General features: G+C 53.3%; 1 protein-coding gene across 1 annotated transcript in view; it reads left to right on the forward strand.

Annotated features, from left to right (window-relative positions):
* Positions 1–272: 272 nt before the first annotated feature.
* The window catches only part of LOC102372537 (polycystin-1-like), a gene marked incomplete at its 5' end in the record, with an annotated part of 49,727 nt that continues 32,439 nt past the window's right edge, over positions 273–17,560 (forward strand). The window contains 11 exons of the mRNA XM_025197430.1: positions 273–654; positions 6,112–6,292; positions 7,136–7,356; positions 7,625–7,743; positions 8,182–8,329; positions 9,265–9,539; positions 10,081–10,839; positions 11,318–11,449; positions 12,376–12,551; positions 13,358–13,494; positions 13,787–17,448. Coding sequence (XP_025053215.1) covers positions 273–654; positions 6,112–6,292; positions 7,136–7,356; positions 7,625–7,743; positions 8,182–8,329; positions 9,265–9,539; positions 10,081–10,839; positions 11,318–11,449; positions 12,376–12,551; positions 13,358–13,494; positions 13,787–17,448 — 6,192 coding nt within the window. The remainder of the gene's footprint in view (positions 655–6,111; positions 6,293–7,135; positions 7,357–7,624; positions 7,744–8,181; positions 8,330–9,264; positions 9,540–10,080; positions 10,840–11,317; positions 11,450–12,375; positions 12,552–13,357; positions 13,495–13,786; positions 17,449–17,560) is intronic.

A 17,560-nucleotide genomic window follows, 5' to 3' on the forward strand; every position in this document is an offset into this window, starting at 1 on the left:
AGCCCGTTCCAGACCTTGGCCACTCAAGGTCTGGAACGGGCTCCCAAGGGATGGTGGGAGGGATGCATGGAGTTTCCTACCAGCCTGGAAGAGGAGGCTGGGGGGGTGGAGAAGAAGAGCTCTTTAACAGCTGGCGGGGAGCTGAGGGGATCTGAGAGTGAGAGGCATAGAAAAAACCTCTTCCAACAGCATGCTGGAAGCTGGGGAAAGGGACCCAAGCTCCCAGCCCCTGTGTTTTTGTGTGTCAGCTTCCACTGCTCTCCTCCCCCCAGGTGAGCCTGTCGTTCTCTGCTCGCCCGTACTACAGTCTGCATGAGATGATTGAATTTACCGCTGAGGTCCCACTGCCTGGGACCGTGTACACCTGGGACTTTGGAGACAGAGGGGAGCAGTACACCACCAGCCGCACCAGAGCTCAGCATCTGTATGCGCTCCCTGGCATGTACGTGGTGACAGTCAAGGCACAGACTGGGCAGAGGAGTCTGCTGTATCGAGTGGGTGTCAGCGTGATCCTGCCCGTGGCATCGGTGGGCCTGGAGTGCCCCACTGCTGTGGGGACCGGAGAGAGAGCTGACATCTGGATCCATGTCCCGCGGGGCACCGACCTCTCTGTCTTCTGGAGAGTGATGATACCAAGTGGACAAGAGATCATGGGTGAGAGGCTGCGGGGGGTTATTTCAGCAGGGTCCTGGTTTTCCTGTGAGATGGGGAGCTTCCACGAGAGGTGGCAGCACTGGAGTATTGGAGGGAGAGCAGCGGATGTTGCACCTCTGCCCTTTCTATTCCCTTCATTTCTCCCTCGGGATTGTCCTGGAGAAAAAAAGATCGTGTGGGAGCGGGAGGAGCCTGGATGGCACGTGGGGGCAGATGTCAAGGTAGACAGGCCTTAGACGGTGTGGGGTTGGGTGGGGGAACCAGAAAGGGTGTTCCAGCAAGAGGTGTAGAGAGGAGAGACCCAGCTCTGGAGAGGGGCAGCCCGGAGGCGGTGCTGGGCCCCCAGCGCCAAAGGAAGGTGGCAGCAGGCATTAAGGAGGCAGGGAGGAGGATCTGTGACAGCCAGCTGCCTGACCGCATGAGGCAAGCTGCCTCCTTTCCAGGAGGGAGGGCTGCATCTGCGTCTCCAGGGAGACTCGGGGCAGCCACAAAGAAAGGGTTTAGAGATCTAGTTGCCGAGCAAAGCCCTGCAAAATCTTTGTGCGTATCCCAGAAGGCAGCAAAGTCCATGTGGGGAGAGAGCCTCCAGCGCTAGGGGAGCTGTGTGGGCATGGAGACAGAGGGGGCTAGGATGGCAGGAGAGGGACAGGAGGGGCAATTCCCTCCCCCAGAGGTGGGGGAGAGAGAATGAGGCTCTGCGTCACATTAGTCCAGATGCCATGGTGAGGGGCACGGCATGAGGCTCTTTGGGGCCCGTTACACTGATCTCTCTCAAGACGGCATCTCTCCACTGAGCAGCATGGCGAGGCTGGCAGCTCTGTGCCATGGCTTGCAGCTGCAGGGGCTGCTGCTCCTCCTCCTGGGCAAAGGGACTGCTGGTACGTGGGGCGCAGACTGCGGAGAATGAATGCTGCTTTGAATGTGGCGGGGGCAGGGGATGGGAGAGCCGTGCATGCGGCAAGGGGGAAGGAAGGTGGGAGGATGGCATGTGCATGCTCTCAAACTCTTCCTTGCAGGGGCAGAGCCTGTGCTGTGCTGGCCCTGCTGGCATCCTGCTGGGGTCACATACAGTGGTGAGGTGTCTCTGCTATGCCCAGCAGCTTGAGAAGGGCTTTTGGCTGGAGGCACCTGGATGCAGCTGGGTCATATTGAAGTGAATGGAAAGGGATGGCAAGGAGTAAAATGTCTGCGTTGTGTTGTCCTAGCTTGGGCTGCCCTGCGGAGATTCAGGACTCAGCCCCTTCCGCAGAAAACCAGTGACCCAGGCAGTCTCACACATGCAGCCTGTAAGAGTCACTTGATGCGAGGAAGTGACAGGACAAGGCTTGGGTGGCTTCTCTGGGAAAGCAGGAGGTGCTGGTCTTACAGCGGCTTATCTAAGGTCTTCTAGGGAGATACCATGATGATGGTTTTGGCCCAGGTGGTTTTACATACCTGGCAGGGGAGATCCCCTCCTTCTCAGCCTTGAATGACTTAGTGTAGTTGAAAGTGGAGACCAATGCCTTGCACTGCGGGAGGGCACTCCTGCGGGAGTCTACTAAGGCCTTCCAGTGGGAAGATCTCAGCTACACAATTCATGGTGATAGGGAATTGCTCCTGGGCTTTCCCTCTAGCTTGCTCCTACAGCGTTTTGGCTAAGGGCAAGCAAGACTAGAGGGCATCTGAACCCCAAGGACTCCAGGTTTGGGGCTTGCACATAGGATCTTCCCATGGATCTGGGAGTATCTGAAGCCTCAGACTATAGTCTAGGAGGTAGGATACTTGTTGATGGTAGCACCACACAGACTTGAACGATTGACCTCTGCTCTGTCGATAGGATTCAAAACTGATTTGACTAATTTGGCCTGAGACGATTAAAAAAAACAGGCCAAGAGTCCAGCTAACTCAATATTTTGGGGTCAACCCTGGGCACTGATACCCTTCACTGGTACTTGATCATGCCATGCTACTGAAAGGATGGTATCAGTAGCATGTCTTCTGATACCATTCTTTCTGCCTTCACCTGGTGCTTAGCTCGTGGCCTGAAACGGGGGCTGATAGTTGGTGAGATCTGAGTGCCAGGTAGTACAACTGATGTTGGCTTCTTGCTCCTATCTAATGTCTTTGGAGTGGTCTACACTCTTGTGCCCAGTGCCCCCCGGAGCAGAAGCTGATTGTTGTCTAGCCACGCTGCCAAAGCCATGGGGTCTCACTGCATAGGTAATTTATATCCTGGGCCAGCATACTTCCAGTTTACAAGAACATTGTGCTGCAGACTGAGGTTGAATCCCTGACTCTGCTCTAGATGTCCTGCATAGCCTTGGAGATGTCCCCCAGTCACTCTGTGGTTCGGGTCAAGTGGTGTGTGGATAAATTCCTGAATGGAGGTCTGGCACCCATGTGCTGCAGCAATGGGGTAGTGCGAAACCCTGAGTCAAGGGCAGGGGAAGGAGTGAACGAATGTGCAGAGCACAAAGCAGGTGCCAGGAGTCAGGGCAGTAGGCAAGCTCAGTTGCCCCCAGCTGTCCTGGTTCCCTGGGTGGGCCTGGCTGCCAGCAACTTAACTGCTTCCACTTGGCCCCAGTTGCTTGACCAGCAGCAGCTCTTTCAGCGCCCAGGATGCTCTGCGACAGGACAGAGGCCATTCAGCCTTGTCTTGAGCTTCGGAGTCCTTGTTCTTACTTTCTTTGTTCCAGCCTGCTGATTCCTAGTGTCCCAGGTCCTGGTTCCTGCCTGCTGACTCCTCATTATAGACTCCAGCCCAGACCCTTTTTTCTCCAGCCCTGTTGGCCTCTGAACCCCTTGTTGCCATCACCTGTCCAGCTGACTCATTTGGTCATAGGCAATGCGTGCCTCCTGAGGCTGGGGGGGCACAGCGACCACCTACAGGCAGCGACTCAGGTGTTAGCAGCAAGGACGGGCTGAGCAGGGACCATCTGCAGGTGGCCGCAGCAATGTCAACGATGTGGGGGGTCTCCCTACGGCTGGATGCCAAGCCCTGTAGTGCCAGCAGCACTTCTTGGGGGGAAGGGAGGCACCAGTGCTCTGCCTGCCCCCCTGCCCGTCACCTAAGCTGAGAGTGCTCACTCTCAGGGGGTGCATGTGCACCCCCTATGCATCCCCTATGCATTTGGTGATCGCTCACATCCTAGTCCCTTCCAGCTACTTCTACATGCTCTGCACAACCCTCTAGGGGCAAGCCCTGATGGCCCACATCCTGATTGTACCCCTGACAGCAAGAGAGGGAGCGTGGAGGGAAGGAGGACTCAACTTGAGGACCATGTTCCCATGAGTAAGCAGCAGACGGGAGTGAAAGCAGGCGGGGGGCTTAAAGGCGAGGATGGAGCCATGCGCGAGAGGTTTCTCAGCCAGGCCTGACCCTGGGATCATAGTGCTGTCACCACCCAGGCAGGGAGCCCTTTCCAAATCACCCTTTGTCCCTTCCCCTTGTGTCAGGGACCAGCTGGAGATGGAGCGGGATCTGTTGTGGGATATTCAAAGCCTGGGGCACCCCGAGCAGTAGCAAACTCTAAGAAACGCTTGGATGCTTATCTTGCTGGGGTGATCTGACCCCAGCTGACATCCTGCCCCTTGGCCAGGGGGCTGGACCCGATGATCTTGCAAGGTCCCTTCCAGCCCTAATGAAAACCTGAGACTCTCCAAGAGCACTCGGTCCATCTGGAAAGCCTTGGTGAGGTGCTGGCAGCAGCTGATCAATGGTCCGCGCTGTGGGAGCAGGGGAGTCTCCCGGGAGTTGGCGGGATGTTTTAGTGTCTGGAACAGATCAAACTTTGTTTGGAGTTGCCATGGCGATGGGTTTTCTGGCTTTCTGTGGCAGGAGTGTTTCGGCTGTTGCTGGGGGACACAGGGATGCCAAGCCGGGTGCTTGCCGGCTCCTCAGCAACCAAGCTGGACGTGGCGATGGCCGCATTGATTGGATTTGATTTTCCTTGTTCTGATGTGAGCGTTCTGCTCAAAGGGCTCGGGAGCCAGGAACTGCTGCTGCCGGGATGGGGCTGCCCCCAGAAGCTGAGATGCCCCTGGCCCCCAAGGTAATAGCAGGCCCTTTCCCCTTAGGATGCAGTTGCTGAGCCTCTTTCAGGTCCCAGTCCCATGACTTCCTTTGGCCTCCTTGCCCCAGCTTGTTGGAGAGAGTATTTTGGCCGTGAAGACCTGGAGTTGGGTGGGGGCATCGGCACACAGGGATTCAATGGCAGAAAATGGTTAAAGTTGACAGACTGGGACCAGGAAAAAACAAGTGCGGCACGGGCGGGGGACTGTGAAATCTGGGGGAACTAGAATGAGGGAGAAGGACTGGCTCCATCTAGACCCTTAGCACAGGACTTACTTCTGTAGTCACCAGCTTGCCTTTCATCCCCTTGCCCCACATGCTAGGGTTCCTTTGGGATCAGACAAAAAATTGAGGACCTAACCAGGATTGTCCATTAAAAAGTCTGTGGCATTGTTTCTGGCAAGAACAGTGGGGCTAGTCCCCCTGTTCTGGCCTAGACTTTTGCTGAGGCGATGACGGTTTCCCTGCGCCGTTGGGTATTGCATTCACTCTTTTCTGCCTCGGCTCTTAAGCAGCTGCCCTGTTCCACTGCAGAGGTGGCTGCATTTCAGTGGTGGGTGAATTGATTCTTGTATCCGTTTGCCTGGAAAGAACTTTAGGATCTTTCAGGATGAGAGATGTGACTTCAGCATAGTGCTTGGTATTGTTTATTGTTCCTTTTTCCTAACCCCAAGATATTTTATGGCACCAAAAGTGTCAGCTTCTGCTTTGGGAAGAGTTACCTCTAGTGGAGTAAGATCCTGCTATACCCTGCTCCTCTCCTTGTCTCCTCATCACCACCTTGTAGCGCCATAAAGTGAAGCTCTGGGCTTCTGTTCTTGATCCACACTGACCTGTTCCCCTACAGCTCCAGTCTGGGGTTCCTTTGCTTCCTCCACCCTTGCCACCTGAAGGGCATCACCTAGGTCTATCCTGGTGGGCTCAGGAAGTGAGACACCAAATACATTAGCAAAACTGGTAGAGTACCTCCCTTCCTTATCCTTCCATCTTAGCACCAGAGGTTTGAAGTTGGTTGGACTGTGACCATTTCACCAAGCGATACAGATCAACCTGCCACAATAACCTGTCATGGTCTTTATTTCCTACCCCTCATTTCCTTCCCACCCTCAGCAAAGTGAACCAATAAAGATTATATGTCACCCTCTGAACTGCAGATAAATGGCACCAGTTTTTCCTGGGCTATCTCATCTGTCTATGTCTGGGCCCTCAGGGAAGCGACTGGCCTGGTACCACAACTGAAAGGCTTCACAGGATGTCCCTCTCAAGGAAGACTGAGCCTTCTCCAGAGATGGTTTCTCAGCCTCTGGTCGGAAAGGACTGAGAACACAAACTCCCCTGAAACTCAGCCATGTGCCTGGATGGGGCAGGCCTTTCCAGGCTCCTCATTTCCCCTTCTTCCTCTCCAGATGAATCCTCTTGCCCCCGAGGTGGCCGGATCCATCTGCCAAGCCTGAATTGCTACTGGCTCAGCCAAGACAAGGAGACCTGGCAGGATGCCCGACAGCTCTGCCAAGCAATGCCAGGAGGAGACTTGGCCATTGTAAGCTCTCAAGAGGTGCAGAGCTTCCTGCAGGAGACTTTCCCCAGGTGCGTGCCCTGCTGCAGCCCTATTGCTGTGCTAATACTGGCATTGCTATGAGGGTGGGTGCCATTCAGGCATCAGACAGTCAAGCACCTTCCCTCCCCTAGTGCCATCACCCCAAGGTGGGGTTGCTCATTCCCCAAGGCTTAGAGGCAGTCAGACAGTGGGTGTAGCAGGCATCGTGCTTCTCCAGGGTGTAATGCCACAGCAGAATACGTGCAGTTTAGACCCCCTAAGATGTGGATGTTGAACCACCCCTAGGAAGGAACTGTTTCAAGCAGGCACCCCAACAAGAGCTTTAAGTTCCAGACCCTAGTCTTTATGGGATGGAGGATCAGAAGTGGTGAGACCCTCCAGCTTTCTTTCAATTTAGCAGAGGTTGCCAAGGCCAGGCACCTCTAAAAACCAACTGTTATGCCCCTTCAGGGAAGCCCTAGGTGGTTATGCTGGGAGTTAAGGGATGGGTGTCACAACCCATGGACTGTGGAAGCAGCTGCAGGAAGCCCTGTGTGTGGATGTGACTGGGCTGGGTGCTCAACTTGCACTTTTTATTTCCACCAGTGCAAGATGGGATGGGAGCCACTCCTAGGGCACAGAAGCCCTGAGGGGATCGGGCTTCATGTGCTTGGGGGATATCTTTGGTGGTGGCAGAAGAGTACCAATTATTCAGACCCTTTTAAATGCTGTAGGGATGTCTTAGGGGTACTCAGTGGGACCAAACATTAACACTGAGCAGCTGCCTCCTACCTACCCCAACACCCACTCCCTTCCCCAGCTGACTTCTGGGCTTGAATTGCCAAAGCTGTTGTGCAGTAAGCAGATGTCCTTTCTGTCTTTCTCTTCGGCAGTGCTGGTGCAGCTTGGATTGGGTTGGGTGACCTCAGCTCATTGGGTTCCTTGCGCTGGGTCGATGGGAGCCCTGTGAACTCTTTCCAGAACTGGGCACCCTCAGGCAGGCCTGAGGGGAAGGAGAACTGTATCCAGATGCACCTCTTCAGCTCCAAAGGGCTTTGGAAGAGCAGCCGGTGCTCTGCAACGTCCTTGTTCCTCTGTGAGATGAGGACTGGAGGTATGGCACACCCCGCCTGCTTCTAGGGGTAGGGTCTTATAGCTCCGTCTCTGCCTGCCAGCCCCTCATTTCATCAGCCTTGTCTGTTGGCCAGGGCCCTGATTCAGCAAAGCGCTTGCACCCATGCCTACACCATTGTTGCCTTGAGATCCTGCTGTAGCTCAGCCGGTCTCCTCGAGCCCTGGCATCCTAGCTGGGTCGGCGAGGCAAGCTGGCAGCAGGGCCTGACTGCTCTGCAGAGAAGTGACCACATGTGTTGTGTCTGCAGCCATCCTTCCCAACCCAGACCTGTTCCTGACAGGAGTGCCGGCGTTCAGCAGAGCCTATGAGGTCAAGAACATCAGCATTGAGCAGCTGCCTCCTCTTATAGGAGCCAACCACATTGAGGTAATGTCCAGGCCATGACCCCTGCGGCGGATGCATGTCAGTGTTATAGATGGGTCCGTATGAGCTATCTTCACCCTTCCCTCCCTGACTTGGGGCCACTCACTGCGTATCCATTGGGAGTGAGACACAGAGCTGCCCAGAAGCAGCAAAATGTTAACCAGAGGCTGTTCTCCTAGTGCTTAAGGCCCAGAAATTATGAGAAAATTGTATTTCCTGCTCCCAGGCTGGATAAACAGGGCTGTGCTTTGACTACAGCACAGATCTTTGGGAAGTAACATGAGCCCCAGACACATCCCAAGAGCATCACATCATGACAGCACAAATGGACCCATCGCCACCCCACCCCTCTCCTCCCCTCTCAGATCTCTCCACGAGGCCTTTGTGGACCTTTCTCCTTCACGTGTCCCGTATGTCCTTTCTTGGCCCTCTGTCTTGCAGTTGATGCTCTTCCCTGGCCTCTGGTTCAGCCAGGCAGGCGCCCTTGTCTCCGTGGATTTGGGGGTACAATCAACAAAGAAACCTGTTCTCATCCGGTTCCAGATCTTCCGCCCATATTGCAACCCCAACCAGCACTTGGTCCCTCCTGGTAAGAGTTCAGCTTCCATAATTCTCTCGTACTTGTAGCAGCAAACATGGACTTTTGCCACAATACCCTATATCATTACAATGAGCAAACTAAGCTATACTGACCCTGGTATAACTGCATCTAACTGGAGCTTTTGCCAGTGTGGAAATGCCATTGAAGAAAAGACACCCCCTGGGTTAATGTTCACATTGGAAACTAACTTGATATTTGAGTGCATTCAAAATTAAGCAGGGCAGGATTCCCAGCAATCTGATAAGTGAAACATAAAAGAGCGCTAATCCTTTCTTAAGTTATGCTCCTCCAAAGAGGATGTTCTAAGCAGGATGTCTTCTTTCTAATTAGGAAGTCATTGGCTGCTATCGCTTTCCTCTGCTGGAAGCAGCGTGGATAGAGCTAATTGAAAACCAGTCAGGTTTTTCTCCCGGTCCAAATAAAAGTAGATACATACACAGGTGCTCCTCTTCCATTACTTTCCAGGTGCAACCAGAAGTGGGCTGCAGTAATTATCCCCAAAAAGAGCAGAGAGGAGAGATTAAGTGACTAGCAAAAGGCTATGTAGTCAGTCAACGGCAGGGCCAGGAATAGATCTGGATCCTAGCCCAGTACCCCCTTCCTCCAGACTGTTCCTCCCAAGTAGGAGACTGTCTTGCTTTATCTTCCTTGTCCAATTCAAATTCTGGGCTGTCAGAAGTCCAGATCTGGTTTCAAAACCTGCCTATTGGCCCTTTTTCTCTTTGATTGTTTGGTTCTTCCATCAAGATGGGGAACATCATTGCAGATCTGAATGATATGTTGTAGTGGGTGTTCAGGAGAAAACACAGAGCGTGGAATACATGTTTAGGAGAACGCCCAGAGTGGGAAACCATAATAATGCAGCTTGCTTTGCCTTTGAGCTCTAAGGGTTGCCCTAACATGCAGCATATATTTCTTCTCAGGCTGTCAGCTGCTTCACAGTCCATTCACCTGCTGTCACCCCAGGCCACTCGGCAACACCACAGGTGGGTGCCCGGGTGGGCAGCAGTGGTGCCCATTGAGAGAAGGCTGTCTGAACATCTCCAGCCCTTGTAGCTCTTATGCCTTTGAGAATGTGACCTCCGCTATCCTGCCCTTCCCGAGCCCTCCACGTTACATGGCGACCCCTCCATCCTACTTGCCAGTGGCTGACCTCTCCATGGTCCTCCCTCCCAGCAGCAAAAGCAGCCACCTCCATGTAAGTGATTCCAGGACCTCATCCTGTTAGATCTTCTCTTTCTCCTACATTTCTCCTGTCTGGTTATTTCCTGCCCTTTTCTCCCTGCATTGTCACTTGCTGGTGTTTGTTGTGTGTCGGGGCAGCAATTTTGTGGCATCCTTAGGTGTGAACCTTAGTGATTCAACTTTGTGGAGAGGGGTGCCATCATCCTGTTGTGAGGCAGGGTCAGTAAATGCCACATCACAGCGTGCAGACCTGACACTCAGACCCCTGTGCATTGTGAGCCTTGCAATGACCCTGGCAAAACTCAGGAATTTAAATTAAATTAAGCGGTGGTGGGTAACAGCCCTTCCCAGCTTCCTCTCTCCTTCATCCTCCTCCCCTTCCCTCTCCCATCCCTCTCTTCCTTGTTTCTTCCTCCTGTTGTCCTTCTTCCTGTCCCTCTCACGTCATAGGTAGGACCTGAGGTAGGATTCATGGCAGGGTAAGCTCTGAGGCCAAGCTGGTGACAGTGGATGCTACAGTTCCGAAGGGAGATGATTCTTTCTGTGCATTTCAGGTCCTCCTGCCTAGAGAGGAGACTCATGTCAACCCCAATGACATTATTGGGATCCAGCACAATGCAGAGGCAGGCTTGTTCCTCCAGTGTCTGCACCACTCCAGCTCCCCCTGGCGCCAGAGCTACATCAGCCTTGTGAAGGATGGCTGGTGGGAAGAAGACATCAGTGGCTTTACCAACCCTACATGGGTGGACAGTGTCCTCTGTGACATCCGAGTCACCTTTGCATATAGGACACGAAGCCTTGCCACCAGCCCTCTTCTTGGTGGACATTCAGAGCCCGGCACATACACCTACATGGCAACAGTGCAGAACGTGGTCAGTAGCAGGCAGGTGGACTGCACAGTGAAGGTGCAGACCAGGGTCAGTGGGCTTCAGATTATCCACCCAACACCAGTCAACGGGAAGCTCCACGTGGCCACAAAACATGGAATGCTGATGGTTGTCAAGATCCTCTCTGGCTGTAATGCCGTGGCCAACTGGATGGCACCTGTGAATAAGGCTGGGATGCCTTTTGAGCCCACTTGCCCTGCCAGCATTGTGCCACGTGTACCCGCCTGCCGCAAAGACACTGCAGACACCTGGTTCTCCTCTGCTGTGCTTCTCATGGAGGAGCCAAGAATGGAGACCCTCAATGTGCTGGTGTCCAACAAGGTCAGCTCCCAGAAGCTATCAGTAAAGATTCAGTCTTATGACACCATCAAAGGGCTCCGAGTGATGCCTCCTGGTCCTCTTAGGATGTTAGTAGATGTGTCCCAGGTAGGTTATGCTACTGCGCCTCTTTGACATGCTGTGGTTTTGCTGAATGCTGATGGTGCTCTAATACCAAACCTATTGTGGGTAGGGGCCTCACTCAGTGACCACTGGGTGTACCCTGAGCTGCAGGACAATGCTGTTCTCATCTAGCAGAAATCTCCAAGGGCAGCCCAAAGGTCCCCTAGGCTGCCTGAGACCCTGGGGACCAGTCTGGCTTGGAGTATTTTCTCTCACACCTTCTTGCTCCAGTATAAGTGAGCTTGACCTGCTGAATAAAGTCCACTGGATGGCTTCTGGGAAGCAAGTGAATGCTATGCCCAGGAGCTCATGTCTCACTTTGTTTCAAACACATTGGAGCTTCCCACCTCCTTCCCATTAGCCCCATCCAGCATGTAGCAACTGGAGACCATCCCATCCCATCCCATCCCATCCCATCCCATGCATAGGGCTTGGGTCAACATCTGATTGCTTTGCTTGGCAGGTATTCTCTGCAGAGCTCAGCCAGGGCTCCTCCATCTCCTACACCTGGGTCATTGACAACATGAGCATGTTTGCCTACAATGGACAGACCTACAGTGTCAGGTTCAAAAAGCCGGCCACCTACCGGCTGAAGGTGAGGCAATGTTACAAGCCACCACAATCTGCTTTATCTGAGGCAAACAAAGCAAGGAAAGGGCATCGGGTCATCAGAGCAAGGGGTTGGGGAACTGGGGCTCCTGGGGCTTTTCTTAAACAAGTCACCTATCACTTTGCACTTCAGTTTCTCCACCTCTGAAATGGAGACAGCAATTCTTAACCCCCTCCCAGAAATGTCATGGTGTTTTAACTTGTTTCTAAGGTGCCATGAGGCCCCCCCAGTGCATACTTTTAGAGGGACAGATATACAGACAGGTTTGCCAATTATTATTAAGCTGTAAGTTTTACATTTACATTTAATTATTAAAATATAAATGTAGAAGCCTGCTTTTCCAAGTTCAACATGCTCTAAGCCAGACTACATGGAGGAGTCAGAAATCACTGCAGCAGCTTGACTTAAGACCCTGCTTCTCAGACCCATCTGCCCCAGTTGCTTGGCCCTCTGTGAGGCTGACCTCCAAGTGGGAGTCGCTGCATGTTCCTCTGCAGCTCAAATATGAAAGGTCACTGCGGAGGGTAGCGACCATGGTTCTCTGGGTGGCTTTGCCCTGACTATTATTCATAGATGTTAGGCCACTTCCTTCTGTTCCTTGCTCTGAATTCATCCTGAGCAGGCTTGGAGAACTGCTCAGTACTGCCATCATTCCCTGACCTCTGCCAACCACTTGGATGGCAAAGGGCACTCACTGGGAATCTGGGAGATGTGTGACATGCATCAAGGGAGCTGTCAGTGAGATAGTCCAAGGTTGAGCTGTGTGAGGAGACCCTCATTGAGGGTCATGAGGCAGTGTGGCTGAGGTAGGGCACCAGCCGTGAGGCAGTGGGTTGGGGAAACTGGTGGATGGGAATGCACGGGGTTTTCATTCCTACCCATTTTGATGCAGTTCTGTTCTTTCCGTGCAGCTGCAAGCTGAGAACCCTGTGAGTTCAGAGACTGTGGAAATAGCACTGAGAGCTGAGCCTATGAATCCACTGGCCAACCCTGAGTTTCTGGGGATCCCGATGGTGGTGCCAGTCAACGTTCTCCAAACTTTGATATTCAGGGTGGAAGTGGACAGTGCTGTGGAAGTCACTGTGAGGTGACAGCCCCATGGGGTCCAGGAAGGGACAGCTCTCTGTCCCCAGTCTTCAGGGGGGGATTTTCAACCATAGAGGTCAAGCCAATAGGGTCAATTTAATCTGGTGTGATTTTAGAGAGGATCACCAGGAAGCTTCCAGGAGGGAATGGCCCCTCAGAGGACATTGTGGTGGGTGTGGTTTATTGCCCATTACTCACGTCATTGTGTGGTGTCCAGTTGGAGCATCACCTCACATCAGGAAGGACACAAAGGGAATCAAGCTGGGAGGAGGGTGAAGATGATCCCCCGAGTAGGAAAAAGAATGGTAAAATATTGCTAAATTTGAGGCCAACCTCCCAAAGGGATTAAGTTCCCCAGTTGTGTCTGAATCAAGCTCCAGTGACAAATAGTTGCAGATGATATAGAACAGTTGGGCCTTGATTGACTGCACTGATAGGCATAAATGACATCTTCTGTAACATGTCAGTTAGAGGATCCTTTGCTCCTTGTACATCAGACTAAACTGTAAGAGATACGGTGCCTCCGCAGTGTAGGCACTACCATATTGCTCACGTCTGTGGCCCATCTGTCCCATACCCAATCTCTGATGGTGGCCATCACCAGATGCTTCAGCAGAAGATGCAAAAATTGCATTTTCCTCATCTTCCCCCACAGTTAGTCTCATCCTGACCCCTTCAAGTTACAGATTTGCTTTAGCCCTGCAGCATGAGGTTTTACATCCATTCCAAAATGTGCATTAACTACTCTCACCCTGACTTGACTCACTGCCAGAGAACTTCCCGGACTCATTTCCTTTCTGCTTTCAGGTGGGGCTTTGGGGATGGCAGCCCAGTGGTGGAGAACCTGCTGTCACCCCCATACAGTGCTCAGCTGCCTCGCCCAGATCCGCAGGTAGAACGGGTGCAAGTGCTGGACAGAGTAGCTCACACTTACACTCAGCCAGGTAAGAAAAGGGCTTGGCAGGTCGTGGGGAATTCAGCAGGGCCCCTAGTCTTGGTTCATGGCTCCCAAAGGCAGAGGAGAAAAAAGGCAGAAAGGGGACAAAGGAGGGAACCAAGAGAGGGGCAGACAGAAGATGAGGTGAGAGAGACGATGTCATCATGAATGTACAAGTGACTAAAAACAGACTGAGCCCAATGAAAATGATGACTTCTTCCTCTGGTTATAATCATTGCAGAAGATCCAACTCCCACACAAAACCACTCCACCCTGCTATGTCTTTTCTGCTTCTGCAGGTGACTACCTGGTGACCACAGAGGCTGTCAACAAATTTGATCGAGTTCAGCAGGTGGCTAAAGTCCGGGCTGTCATCCCCATAACCAAAGTGGCAATTTTGGTGACTCCCACTTACCCACTAGTGAATGAGGTTGTCTGCTTTGAGGCACAACCCTACCCTTCCCCCTATGGCATCATATACTCCTGGGATTTCAGTGATGGATCAACCACACAGGAAGGAGCAAATTCATTGGTGAGCCACAGCTTTGGGAAGAGTGGCGTGTATAATGTAATCCTCCGAGCCAACAACAGCTTGGGTGAGGTACAGTCTGGCATGGCTGTTATGGTCAGCGATGGTGTCATGGGTCTCCATTTGGCCTCCAGTGGACCAACTGAGCTTGGTTTAGCCACAGTTATTAATGTCACATTGGACTCTGGCACAGATGTCTGGTGGTCTTTTAATATGGGGGATGGATCCATCTACAGCAACCTGTCGCTGGGCGTCATCTCTCACACCTTTCCCATGGAAGGCAACTACACAGTGATGGTGACAGCTCACAATGCAGCCTCTTCTGCCCATGTCTCCGCTGTGGCTGAGATTTACAGGCTCCAGATAACGAACATCCTGGCACCTAGCTGCCTTCCCAGTGGGGAGATAACCCAGTTCCAGGCAGTGGTGACAGGGCCAGGGACAGGGGTACAATTTTGCTGGGATTTCCAAGATAGCAGCACCCCTTTGGTCCAACATGGTGACCCCACAGTCCTTCACAGCTACCCAGCACCTGGGACCTACCAGCTGAACCTGACCGTATTGGGCATGGCAAGCACTGCCTCTCGCCAGCTGTCCATCTGTGTAGAAGATCGAATCCACTCAGTGAAGCTGACAGCGCCGACGCTGGCCATAGCTTTAGGGGAGCCCCTATCCTTCCAGGCTGAAGTGATTCCAGCACCAGACCTCCAGCACCAGTATCAGTACCACTGGGATTTTGGCATTGGTGAAGAGCCAGTGCCCTCAAGATCTCCAGAAATCACATTCACCTACTTGGAGAGCGGATCATACCAGGTGACGGTCACTGTGTGGAACAAGGTGAGCCAGCAGAATGCCTCGGTGGATATCGTGGCTCAGAGGGTGGTTGGCACCATCACTATTCACCACGGTGGTGAAACGGGGAACTTTCTGGCATTGGGCACCTCCTACCTCTTCACAGCGGAGGTCCCCATAGACATTGTCGCCACCTTCATGTGGGACTTTGGGGACCGTTCTCCCCCACAGGTGGGTCAGAGCACCTCCCACACATATCTCACAGCTGGAGACATCACCGTCACCTTGACTGGGGAGAACCAGGTCAGCCGTAGGAACGCGTCGCTTGCCCTGGCAGTGTTGACCCCAGTGAGGTTGCCGGCCATAAGCCCTCAACAGCCAGTTGGTGAAGCTGGACAAGAGGTCACCTTTGAAGTTTCTCTGGCTGCAGGGGACCATGTTCACTACTTCTGGGCTGTAGGTGAGCCATATGACTTTGAGGAGGGGGCTGCCACATTCTCACACATCTTCCCTACCACTGGCATCTTCCTGGTTTTTGTCACTGCTGAGAACTCAGTGAGTGCAGAAAAGGCAAATGTCACTATTGAGATTCAGGAGCGAGCCCAGGGTGTTCAGATCCACAGCAAGAATGTGGTGCAGGGAAGGTACGTTGCGGCTGCTGAGCCCTTTAGGGTAACGGCTGAGGTTACCCAGGGCTCCAACATCACCTTCTGGTGGACCATTTCTCAAGGGCTGCACCAAATGTTGACTGCAAGAGGGCAGTCGCTCATGTTCTGTTATAACAAAAGCGGGGAACTTCTGGTGGAGCTGAGAGCTGGGAATGCGCTGGGAGAAGTGTCCACCAGCCTTCCCCTCGAGGTGGTGGAGAGAATCTATGGTGTGAGGGTCCACACAGCCACTGACAGCGTGGCTGTGGGGAAGCCAGTGAACTTGACCATCTTGGTGACCTCTGGCACTGGCTTGCTTTACTCCTGGCATGTACAGGATCATGCACAGCCTCTGCTTACCAACTTCTCATCTCTATCCTACACCTTCTCCACTCTGGGCTCCAAACTGGTGTTCGTCACAGTCTCCAATATCTTAGGATCTAGCAATGGCTCCACAGAGCTGAGAGTCCAGGAGCCTGTTTCCAGGGTGACTTTCACTGTGGAGGGAACTACTCTCCCGTTTTTCTTGAAATCAGACACATCTACACAGCTCTGGGGCTCAGTGGCCACAGGCTCCGATATCACGTGGGAATGGCAGCTGCACAGCAAGGAGGAGAAGCAGATCTTCCATGGACAGAATATCTCCTGTAGGTTCAAGGTAGCTGGGGTCTACCAAGTAGCCCTTCGAGCCTGGAATGACATCAGTGAGGAAGCAGCCTGGTATCCTGTGTCCGTCCAAGACCCTGTGGCTGGGCTGACCATGGAAGTGGACAGGGATGGCGTGTGCACTGATGACAGGGTATTCTTTAGGCTGCACACCCTGAAAGGCACAAATGTGACCTTTGCCCTTGACTTCCCCACTCTGGGGTTCAGCCTGGATGTCCCTGGAGGGGTCCATCGCTCTTCTTTCCCAGTGGCCGGTTATCATCCAGTGCTGGCATCTGCCTTCAACAACGTCAGCCTGCAGACAGCATCCATTGTGGTACATGCAGTGGAGAAGGTGAGGGGGCTTCGTCTCCTGGATTGCTGCCCAGCTGTCCTGGAAGCCAGCAAGGAGCTGGTGCTCACCGCTGTGGTGCGAGCTGGGGAGAACATCGCCTTCTTCTGGACCTTCTCTTTGCCTGGATACCCGGACTATAAAGCAGCAGGTCAGCAGGTGGGGTACATGCCACCCAGAGAGGGCAACCTCACCATCCGAGTAGAGGCCAGCAACCCATTCTGTGCAGCCTCTCTGAGGGTGACTGTGCCCCTGCAAATGCCCATAGAGGCAGCCACCTTGTCCACCAATGGCACACAGGCTTTCGTCAATCAAACAGTGATGTTCAGTGTGTTGGCTGTGGGTGGCAGTGATCTCCGCTTGAAGTGGGATTTTGGAGACTTGCAGGAGACCTTTGATGGAGAGAGGGACTGGAGGGCATTTCACCAGTTCGGCCAGCCTGGTGACTTCTTGGTGGAGGTGAAGGTCTACAATGACGTCAGCTCTGTCCTGGCACAAGTGACAGTTACCGTGCAGGAGCTAGTGTGTGATAGCCCTGTGCTGAGGCTTATGGAGCCACCTGCCACCATCCCCAAATCTCGCCCCAGTTACTTTGAAGCCAGCGTGGACCTGAAAGGGTGCACGGCCTACAGTGCTCAGTATCGGTGGGAGGTGTTCCGCAGCCCTGGCTGTCAGCACCTGAATGAGGCCAGCCTGGTCCCATTGCATCACGTGGATGTTCTCACCCCATCCCTCATCCTCCCCAAGCTCTCCTTGGACATCGGCCCTCACTGCCTGCGCTTCACCGCCTCCTTGCAGCACACCCCTCTGGCCCAGGTGCTTTCCCTGGACATCACCGTGATCCCCAGCAAGCTAGTTCCAGTCATCCGAGGTGGGTCATGGAGGAGCTGGTCAGCCCAACTGGATCTGGTTCTGGATGGCAGCAGCTCGTATGATCCTGATGTGGGGATGGATGGAGACACCTCTCTTCAGTATCATTGGACCTGTGAACTTCAGGTAGGCAGAAGAAATCAGAAAGTGTGCCAGGCTGCAACACACCCTTCTAGAGCTGGGTGGGACTTCTCTCAGTGCTGTCCACGTGGGACTGGGGCTCTGAGTGTTGTGGGTG

This window comes from Alligator sinensis, unplaced genomic scaffold (assembly GCF_000455745.1).
Source record: "Alligator sinensis unplaced genomic scaffold, ASM45574v1 scaffold400_1, whole genome shotgun sequence".
NCBI classification, from domain to species: Eukaryota; Metazoa; Chordata; order Crocodylia; family Alligatoridae; genus Alligator; species Alligator sinensis.